Below are 11,345 nucleotides of genomic sequence, written 5' to 3'. Positions count from 1 at the left end.
GGGGGTGATCTGTTGTGCTCTTATTGTCTTGGGGGTGATCTGTTGTGTTCTTATTGTCTTGGGGGTGATCTGTTGTGCTCTTATTGTCTTGGGTGATGCACAGAGACCTACCGGTGAAGCTCGAGGCCCAGGTTATGTTCAGGTTAAAGTTCTTTGAAGCGTTTATGAACATGTCTAGATCCCGGTTTGGCTGAGGAGGGAGAGAAGACACAGAAGGGAGGCAATCATCATCATCATCATCGGTGTTATTGTGGTCTATCATATCAATGTGCAAAGAAAGATGAATCAGAACACTAAAAACATGTACAAATTGTGTTTCTAGATCAAAAGGCCTCTTTGCTTTACAGTAAATGCAGAGCACCCGCGCGCACACGCACACACACACACACACACACACACACACACACACACACACACACAGCTGTACAAACAGTCTGCACTGCTAATGGAAGCTGCATTAGCAAAACAAATGTTTGAACAGGAGTCGATGATGACGATGAAATGCATTAAAAGACGGAGTTGTTCAGCGATATCTGCTGTGATAACCTCAAGTGGGTGTTGAGATGTTTACTTTACTGGCTGACAGGCAGCGCTTGTTAATTATCATTTAAATACATTTAGAGATGACTGAGTAAAGACGCTCTGAATATTTGTTATTACATTTGTATAATTTATACATTGTTGTTTTGACTAATTCTGCAGCATCCCGGCTCACTAATACCTGCTGAACATCACACTACATCCTCATGCAGGAAGCTTGAGGTGAGTAACGTTTCTACAGGATAATATACATGAAGTCACAGAAGCGACACATAATCAAAATGCTATTTCTTGTGACTTAAAAAGCACAACGGGATTACAGCTCTTAAACTGGTACTTGTTTTTTGGGGGGGGGGGGGAGAGACACCATCTGCAATATTTAATCAGATCCTCGTGTTGTAGTTTCGTCTCCAGATGCTGCAGCCGCGTAAACAGGACCGGACCAGCTTCCACTTAGAGGGAAAACATCTGTGTGATGAGTGTAGTTGAAGCATTTATTTTATTATTTTCTCTTTTTTACCATCTATAACGTGTTCTTATATTATTGTAAGTCATAATTCTTTTGGCCAGTGCTATATTGTAAATGACTGTTCTTTAGTAGCTTGTTATATTCTAATAAAGATGTTAAGTTTAATTATGCAGTTATACCTTTTTATGTACTGTAAAAATGAGATCTCAGTCTCAAAGGGACTTTCCCATCTTAATAAAGATACCATGTTGATATACTGTAATAAAACGTAACAGTTTGTTGTTAGCGTTTATATTCTTTTAACTGGGTTGTAACGGCGCCAACAGGGGAAGTACTCCCATCATTACGGTCGCTGCTTGACTTTACACTGGAGTTAAAATCTCTCTGCCACTTCTAAGCGTCGTCTTTAATGCGGAGCTCGTGGTTATTGTGGATGTAGATTGGGACTTTGTGTGTACTCGAGTTAAATAAAACATTAAAAATCCTCTTGCATTCGCTGGAGAGTGAATCGTCACGAAGCAGAAGACGGGGCCGTTGTCCTTTTGTACATTTAGTTTACAGGAGAGCAACATTTTATATTAGTTCTTGAGCACCGGCCTCTCTTAAGACTTTCTTATTATTACTATTATGTCATAATCTCTGTTATCATCATTACTGAATTGGTGAAGAAACAACAGGAGAAGTGTCGAGGTGAGAGAAAATCATCGTCGCCATCCTGTACCGGCTTTGCAATCTTTAATCCCAATAACAGTGACAGCTGCTGCGACGGCGGGGCGTTCGCCGTCGGAGACATACCTCCTCAGGTGTGGCCACGAAGTTGATGGCGGTGTAGTAGCGGTCGTCCTCCTGCGACAGGCTGAAGGTGAACTGGTAGTCGATGAGGAGCGTGTCTGTTTGAATTGTGGGAGAACGTGGAGGGGATTAGAAAAGAAGAAGAGCTCGATTAGTTTGAAAGTCACACAAGAACATGTTTTCACACAGCGCTCGGGGCGGAAAATGACCCAGAATCATTTTTAGAAATTGATTGACTTTGAACATTTACACCTGAACATTTACTGCGTCTGTGATGAAGGTCACGAGGCTGTGAGCGAGCCTGCATTAAACAACAGCTGGAGGTCAACGTCACAACAACCATGATGACGTGTAGAAAGTCTAACTCCACCAAAATTATTTCCACTTGTTTCAAACTTTTCTGTCCACTTTTTATTCCAGCCTCTCGTGAAATCTTCTCATGCCACCAAGACACATTTCTACTCAACGAGAGTTTATTATTGCCGTCACAGGTTGACGTTCAACAATATTCACAATACTGCAAAAACAAAGATTTACCAGAATGACACTAGATATGTAGTGTGAACACGTCTGCTCTCACTCACTACTCCGTCAGGTCTCTTCCTGTCTCCTGCTCTTTGTTTTGGGGTTCTCCATTAAACACAATTCAAACAGTTTACTTGTAACCGATGATTATTTTTTACTATTGATTGATTGTTTGATCGGTAACATTAAGTATCAGAATCCAACCTCATGAAAGTCAAGATCACAAGATTACAAATTTGGAAATTAATCAAAGAATATTAGAAAAATATGAGTAAAATATGAGTAAAATATGAGTAAAGTATGAGTAAAGTATGAGTAAAATATGAGTAAAATATGAGTAAAGTATGGGGGAAATTATTTGTAAAATATGTGAAAAATATTAAAAGATAAAATCTGTGAAATACTAAATGACATATTATTTATGGGAACTGATCATTTACATTAAAGACCTATAAAGCAGCAGAAGCCAATATTGAATATTGGTTTCAACAGGATCCCAGAGCTGAGTCATCAACTGTCTCCTTTCATCCGACCAACAGTCAAAAATCCCCCGAAAATTCAATTTACAACCGAACTGAGACGGAGGGAGTGTTTCTCCGTCTGTCCTCTGATTCTCTCGACAATCGTTCATCCGATCGACCTCACACTCAGCGGGTGTATCGCGAAGGACTCAAGGAAGCGCAGGGCCGACTGTGAAGTTGTCTGGATTAGTGGTTCTTGTGAAAAGCTGCAAGCAGCAATACCACCGGCCAAGCAATCTGGAGAGCAGGAACCGCACTAGTAATTTAAAAAACAGAGATAAGCAGCCGAAGCCTCACATCGGACCGAGCCGGACCCAAAGAATGTTTGGAGTTTTAAGTTTAGCTCAAGTTACTGTTGATTATTTATATGTTGATTACAGATTACAATCAAATCTAAGATCCTTTTATTTGAGATGCTGGAACTATCCAAGATTCATTTTCTGACAATCAGCTGACTGATTAGTCATCAGATCGTGTCAGCGATAAACATAAATCAAATGTAATTGATTTAAACTGCTAGAGGCACGTCAGAAAAGCGGGTTACTAAACAGCAGCGGCCGACACGAGTTGACCCATTTAGTTCGACAGCTTTGTGTTTTTGTCGACTCCGCCAGGTCGACCATTATTTATAGCTCCTTCTGTACACTTCAAAAGAACATTATTAAATTATAAAATAATGAGGAATAAGTGTTTATGTGCCATGGAGGACAGAGTTAGTTAGAATCCCACGGTGTCTACATTATCATATTCCACAGCACGTAATCATAGTTGACAGGAACAACACTGACAGGAGACTAATCTGCAGAGCGTGGAGCGCTGCAGTCTCCGTCATCACACCGGGGAAGAACGAGGAAGCTTCACTGCATTCTTCGGAAAAACACTTTCATGTGCGTCTCACTGTCGATTCTTTTCACCTGCGACTTGTTTTAAGAAGCGCTGTTCCTCCTCGGGGCGGTTTTCCCTTTAAACATCAAACTACTTGAGACCTGCTTTGATTTAGGAGTCGTGTGACTGTCTCAGCATCGACCTGAACAAGTGGGGAAGAGGAAGGCCTCAGTGGTTAACGTATGCGACCCCACACACACACACACACACACACACACACACACACCTTCACTGAAGTCGATAATTGGATTTCCACTTACAGTAGCATGTTCCTTTGAGGGGGTTTCCTTGGTAGCGATTCTCGACCTCACACCTGAAAGAAGGAGGCGGCCGACAGGTGAAGGGAAGTGAGGCGTAACACGAGGGGAAGACGGCAAACACGGGAGAGAAGAAGAGAGAGAGGGAAGAAAACAGGCAAATTAGGAGGGTTTAGCTGCTGACAGTGGGAGAGGTGTTAGTGTTCTGCTTCAGTCACAAAGAGAAGCAGATCAAGAAGAAAGAGAGTGAAGCTGACAGACATCACTAACAGACACCACAGAAAGTAGCCTCATCTTCATACTGATGGTTTGTGAAAGTTGTATCTCATGTATTTAATGGGCTTTGGGGGCCCGATGGTAATGAAGGCCAGAGTTGAGATTAGTGCAGCGAGCACTAATGAACAGCTGCTATTACTGGACACCAGAAGAAGAGAGGCACCGAGTCTTAAAACATATTAGCATGTTCGCTTAAAAGTTTTTGTAAATTTACGTTTCTAATCAAAATCCTTGAATTTAAAGTGTTTTTCTTTTTGGCACATAACAAAAAGAGTTGAGTTTTTTTGAAAACATGTGCAAATACAAATTAATTTCAATGAAGTTCACACAGAACACGAGTTTAGGCAGCCTAGAGGCTTGTGTAAAAACACAAAACACAAGTAAAGTTCCAGAGTTAATAGAAACTCCTCTGAACCACACAACCCACACACGTGTGTGGGTTCCTTAAAGAACATGGCCAGAGTTAAGCCATTTACAAGAGCCAGAAACTGTAGAAACAGAAATTTCAGACAACAAACGAATAAATCAGGAAAAATAAATAAATCTAAGCTTAAAATTGTGATTTTTTAAATTTTTTTTAATCAAAATTGCTTTATTCTAAATGTCTCATTTCAAATTTCAGCAAAAATAAACCATTTTTTCAAACCAGATCCTGTAAAAAACATTACATTTCGGGCTCTCAGTGCAACTGGTGATCCAACGTTGACTCAGCTGAGACCAACAGTCACATGACAAACATGCTGTGAAAGTTCAGCTGAACTGCAGGCTGTTCACACAGAGAGGAGGGGAAGAGAGGGGCGGTGACAACGTAAATATTTTGTATTATATGTAGAGCATGCGAGAGCCTGATCCCCCCCCCCATATCGGTAACACTTGTGCGCACTTGGAGAAATCTTCGATGTATAGATTCAATTTTTTCCAATTTTTAAATGAGAAGGGCTTTAATTTTGAAATGCTACATCCGAATGTGCTGGTTCTGTCTGAGTGACACCTTGAGGTGAAATTATTCTGTAACTATGCACCTTTTCCTCTAAAATCTCTTCTGAAATCAGACAAATTGTCTCATGATTGTGATTTGAAGTTAGCTCATGATTGAGATTTTGAAGGGCTTTAACTTTGAAACGCTCATCAGGAAGTCCTGCTTCTAGAATGTATATTGCAGAGAAAAAGGAGGCAACAGCAAGTAAAATGTAATATGAGCAAAAAACAACAACAACAAAACATCCATGAACTGCTCGAGGTTCAGAGGGTTAAAACATTTTCCGAGGCAGGACAGACGAGGACAGACGAGGACAGACGAGGACAGACTCACAGGTGGCAGCGGTCTCCTTTGATGCCCTTGGTGGTGCAGAAGCACTTGCCGTTGTTGGGGTTGCATATGCTGGCGTGGCCGTTACACTTGCAGGCTGAACAGAAGACATGAGACATCAAACTTTAAGTGCATCAGTAAGTGAAGAAATACCACCACATGTTTATTAACACACATTCAATGACGTTGATAGATTGACTCTTATGTAACATGAATGTGAGCTCCTTTTTTAAAATGTCTTTTATATGTTGTGTATAAATGCAGTAAAGCGAGACTCTGGTGCTTATAAACACTAACGCTTCTGTCCACATGTTCCTTGTATATTACATCACATTATACTTGTGTTTTTACTAAATACCAGCTTTTCCTCTTACATGAAGTTTGACACAGTTATGAAAAGTTCGATGGCAACTCTGCTTTTCCTGACTGTCTCATCGGGGTCAAGCGTCTCATTCTCCAAGGAAAGGACAAGGGGGGAATAAATCCAGAAGTTTAGCTTTAAAGCTGCATCTCCCACAGGAGCTCCGGCTCCCGGCCCATCCGAGGTGACCCAAGAGACACTTTCTGTGTCCGTGAACAGATGCCAAACGTCCATTAGGTTTGGTGATTTTGAGGACCATCACACCTGTATAAATGTGAGCCGTCCTTTGCATTAAAGATCACTGAGCCTCTCGGTACAAACAGCTGCAAATAATGAAGGAAATCTGTGGAACAACGTGGGGGAGAGCTGGTGGAACAACAAGCCATACTAGGATTTCATCTTCTTTTTGTGCACTTTTTGCTCACGCTCATTAACGGCTGCTGAGTCAAAGTGATGTAAAGAATGACACGATTAGATGTCAAGTAAAACATGTCTTTAATGTCCCTGGGGGGGATGCGTCGCTGCAAGCAGGAAATAAGAAGCATCAACAACGAGTGCATAATACTGACAAGATGAAGATATGCAGAGAGGCTGGTTTATGGCTGTCACTGATGTAGAACTAAGTCAATATAAATATACATATATTCCAAAGGGACACGTGGAATTAGAGCATCCCGACAAAAAGAGAAACACAGAGTGGCTGTGTGTATATCGGTAAGCTCGATTAAGCTGTTGAAGGAATGGACGATTGATTTGTTTTCTGATTGACCGACTGTCAGCATTAGCTGCAGAGCCGTAGAGAACATCTGTAACATCCCCGCGGGAACGCCTCACCGTGCAGCCGGGGATCAGACAAAACGGCAGACATGAAACTGTAAAAACACCGAGGAGTTAAATGAAGCCGTGCGCAGACCGGGCGGCTTTACTTAGTGGCGGACGGAGCGGATACTCACGCTGGCAGCTGCCCCCGTTGGTCGGATCTCCGTAGAAGCCGGAGATGCAGCTCTCGCAGTGTCGGCCGGTCGTCAGGTCCTCGCACTTCTCGCACACGCTCTGGTTGACACACTGGCTGTGACCGTTGCACTGACAGGCTGTCGGAGAGTAAACAAAGCCCACACTGCATGAACATCACCGGGAAAAACAACAACTTTTCACTTTTTTTTGAATAAACAGCCCCAGGCCCACACATGAGTGAAGATGGATGTTAATATGAGAGTAGAGAACGTGGAATGAAGTCTGGGATCTGAAGTGTCTGTCGGTGCTGCACATGAAGTCCTCGTGTGACAAATAGCGTTACTTTGATTTCCTCTATGACTGCCAGCTTTATCTGTCGAGATGTACTGCACAGGTCTATGGATGTGAGAGAAGTCACAATAACAACTGCAGGTCGTTGGCTTCTACTTCTATTAGTCTGGATCATAATGAACGGGATAAAACAGGAACACTTTTTCAGATATTATTGTTATTATAGGGTGAGTAGTTTTATGATTATATACATGGAGGAGCCTGAGACTATGTACAGTATATCGTTACGTTTGGATCAGAAGGTTCATTACAAACTGGACATGTGGAGCCTAAGAGAGACGGGCGTTCAGAGGGAAGACCGACGCTCTTCAGTTCTATACGTTGTTTATTTGGTTTAGTTATGTTCTGGGGTTCAAGGCCTGGTTGAGTCTTCACCGTGTATATCAGAAGGATCTCAACGAGTTTCTCACTTGCTAAATATACCAAAATATATGTATCTTGGAGTATCCCTTTGAAAATGATATTCATTAAACAGAACAGATAGCGATAAAATAAACAGTTTTTCCCTTTGTTCTTCCAAATGACAAGTGAACTGACTTCCCTTTAAGTTCAGTAACATTTACACAATTCTGTTACAGACGCGAGTGTTGATAAGCGGTTACCTGGGCAGTGGATGAAGGACCAGTTGTACTTGGCCTCGCTGGGGCACATGCTGGCGTTGAGGGCGGGCTGCGGGCTGGCGGGCAGGCCGGGCAGGGTGGACGGGGCCGGGACCGAGGTCTGGAAGGGCCCGCGGTACGAGCCCTCGATGCACTGCCCTCTGCCCGTGTTGCTGGGGTCGGTGCACCAACCGCAGCCGGGCTGGTCCAGACACTGGCCACACGTCCTGTAGCCGGAGCAGTTCTCCGCTGCAGCAGAGCACACGACAACCAGAGATATCTAGAACTGTCAGGAAACTAAAGGGGTCCATTCAGAAACGATTGCCCTACAGCATTAGTGGTGAGTAAGTTTGTAAATAAGGTCCCGAAGTTTAAATTAATAACACCCACAATACCTCTGCAAGGCTCAACAGTTAATCTAGCTCATTCCTGATCCTCTGCCCGTATTTAAATGCCTACCTCTCCGCCCTCGAGGGCTTTCCCTGCAAATGGCTGTAAGCTACAACTTGTATTTAATTGACCTGCCAGGTTAAATAAATGAAAATTGTTCTCTTCTGCGCTGTACACAAAACAAAGCACCAGCCGGAGACTAAGTTATCAAACTATGGAACCAGATTATTAATCGCCATGTCATCAACTGCAGGGGCCGCCGGTTTAATGCGGTTTAACAGCCCAACATTTAAAAGACGCTGCGCTCCAGAGAGCCACCGGGATTTAAAGTGTTGCCATTTTGGGGCCTTTTCTTTAAAGTCTGATTAAGATGGCTACATATGCTCAAGTGGTGGAGTAAATTAACTGCACGTGAGCGGACTTCAGATTTGTGCTCGAGCTTCTCCTCGCTCCATGAACGACTCGTGATTTGTTGTGCGTGCAGCCGTTGCAGTTCAATCGGAGGTTTAAGTAGAAAGCTGCATCATGTTCACGTGAGTGAGAGTGAGAGAGAGAGAGCCTTTTCTATGGCAGCAACAGTGATTTGTTTGGAATAAATTTGGTTAACCGGCATAAGAAATACATGTTAAGATTTGTGCGCACTTAAAAGTATAATCAATGGGTTTCCACTCAAGATATGCCGATGCTGCAGAAAGGTTGTTACACTGAGGTATGACGTCATCAATGAGTCAAGTCAGCTGATGAAAAGATATTATAGATTACTAACGAGATGTTCAGCACGATGCCTCGTGTTACTGGTCGCTAATGTCCCCAACGAGGTTTCCTGTAATTTAGGACCGTCCTTAAAAGAAAAGCTTAGTTTCAAACCAAGTAAATATTTATCTATTATTTAAACTTTATCTTCCACATATGAAGACATGCCTGCATGTTCAGCTGAACTGTTTTGTGTGTAGTAGTATCAGTGCCAGGCATAAGGAATGACGTCGGAGGAAGATCTTTTTATTTAGCATTTTGAGAATTCATTTGAAATGCTAAAGCTGAACTTTCAGATTTTTTTCTTGTAAAAATTCTGAGAAATATTGAGAATTAAGCAAAAATCTTGACATAAAAATAAACTTTATTCTCAAAATGTTGAAATAAAGTTGACACATTGACAATAAACGTATAATAAATCAAACTACTACAGTCGGCGCAAATACTGAAAGTTCAAATTTATTCTCGACATTTTAACTTTATTCTAGAAAATCTAAAAATATTGTAAAAAAACTTAAATCCCACCTCTCCCCTCTCTTCTTCTTGTGCCCTTCATGGCCCTAATGCTCTTCCATAGTTTTGCACCGGCTCAAAGATAAATGAATTATTAGGAGTGCTCCTTGAACACGGTCACTATTTCCCTCGTGTTTCTTTAGAAGACGCCTCTCAGAAGGAACATTACAACAGACGTCTCATCATGAAGTCCTCGTTCTCAATGAACTCCTCCCGTCAATTATAAAGGAGCAACTTTACTATTAATAAAGACGCACTCAATGTCAAACCTAATATCTGCAGAAGGACAGTGTCCTTCCTCTCTACAGCGTCTCTCTATTATTAATTCTGTGTTCTAATAAATGTAAATGTCACTCTGCACCTTTTATGACGGAGACTGAAGGACATAAAAACATTGTTTTGTGGTATTATTTATGTAATAATGGGAAATGATATTCAGCCTCTATATTCAGAGCCGCGCATATATTGAAGGTGTCTAGACTCCCGATGATTGTCGTATTAAACCTGTAAATGAATACGTGAGAGCGAGACGTCTTACGTGGACAGCTGTTCATTGTGTACCACTCCATGCACTGTCCGAAGGGGAAGGAGGCCACGTAGGCGTTGGAGTCCACGCACTGCTTCATGTTGCTGCACCACATGCACTCCGAGCTGCTGCTGGTGCATTCGCTGCAGGTGGCTCTCATGGCGCACGGCGTCCGGCACTGCTTGGCGCTGTGGTTGGCTGGGGAACAATTTGAACAAGACGTTATTGCTCGAGCCCTTTGGAGGATGAATGTGACTCTATCCAGAGAGCAGACACATGAATAACAGATTGAACTAAGTTGTTCCTCAAATACAATCATAATTCTGGATGTTTTTTTAAATCACAAGTTATATAATGACCCTCAAATCTATTCACAAATTCCTCTTGGTCTAGAATATCTCTGCTATTTAACAGCATAGAATCAGCATCCACTGCCTGCATCTGTGCAACACACAGCTGGCAGCAGTTACATCTGCAGTTAGAGACGTACTCCAACGTTATGGAAGTGCTGGACTGAACTGTTGGATGATGTGAAAGAGACACATTCAACAAAGAACGTGCAGCAGAAGCAAAGATATCCCGAGTAAAACTCCCAAAACACTGGATGCTACACTTCAAATCATTTCTTTAGTCTTTAGACCACGTTTTTCAAACTAGACGTCCCCGATGAGCCAGTTGTGGTTAGTTGGTGTCGTCTTTAAAACCTGCTGACGGCCTCTTTAATATAAAGCAGCTGGGATCAGAGCTTCACGACGGTCTGATCAGACAGACGTGGGCATCGTCGTGCACGGTGATTTAAAAACAGTAAATTCTGCATCTAAATGTCTCACGAGGCCGGGACACAAAATAAATAGATTGACAACGTCTCAGACTACATGACGCCAAAGATGTTAACGTGTTCGCATGCATCGATCCTGGAATGTCTTTGGTCCTTTCTGCCTCATTACCGTTGCATGAACTGACAGACTGTCTGTGGATAAAAGTCTGACATTTACCTCAAACAACTCACGGCAGCAATTTCAGATTGTAAATTTGACAGCAACATCACTAGTTTGATGCTGGCGTGTCGCTGTCTGTGTGCTCTGATGGGGAGGAGGAAAGGAATGATTCCAACACAGTTGATTTTGTATGAGATTTATACTATTTAAATAAAGTCTGGCGTGTATCTTCCTGTCAGTTCCCGTGCATGTTGTGTATTCAGGTGAGTTTACATGAATCAGCATGTTATCTTATATCTTACATTAATTGTTGCCAACAAACTATTCCATATTTCTATTTAACGCAAATATTGTGTGTGTGTGTGTGTGTGTGTGTGTGTGTGTGT

The 11,345-nt window shown here is 42.2% G+C and overlaps 1 protein-coding gene across 2 annotated transcripts in view; it reads right to left on the bottom strand.

Annotated features, from left to right (window-relative positions):
- atrn (attractin) overlaps positions 1-11,345 on the bottom strand; it is a 124,064-nt gene that overhangs the window by 69,976 nt on the left and 42,743 nt on the right. For both annotated transcript variants that reach the window (XM_031873161.1, XM_031873159.1), the window contains exons 17-23: positions 10,034-10,219; positions 7,843-8,088; positions 6,889-7,026; positions 5,578-5,671; positions 3,993-4,045; positions 1,805-1,899; positions 112-190 (exon numbers count right to left, since the gene is read on the bottom strand). In XM_031873161.1, coding sequence (XP_031729021.1) covers positions 112-190; positions 1,805-1,899; positions 3,993-4,045; positions 5,578-5,671; positions 6,889-7,026; positions 7,843-8,088; positions 10,034-10,219 — 891 coding nt within the window. The remainder of the gene's footprint in view (positions 1-111; positions 191-1,804; positions 1,900-3,992; positions 4,046-5,577; positions 5,672-6,888; positions 7,027-7,842; positions 8,089-10,033; positions 10,220-11,345) is intronic.

The sequence above is a fragment of the Anarrhichthys ocellatus genome, unplaced genomic scaffold (genome assembly GCF_004355925.1).
Source record: "Anarrhichthys ocellatus isolate YVR2014 unplaced genomic scaffold, GSC_Weel_1.0 scaffold69, whole genome shotgun sequence".
NCBI lineage: Eukaryota > Metazoa > Chordata > Actinopteri > Perciformes > Anarhichadidae > Anarrhichthys > Anarrhichthys ocellatus.
Note: the sequence above shows the minus strand (reverse complement) of the source record. Positions and strands in the feature narration are given on the sequence as shown.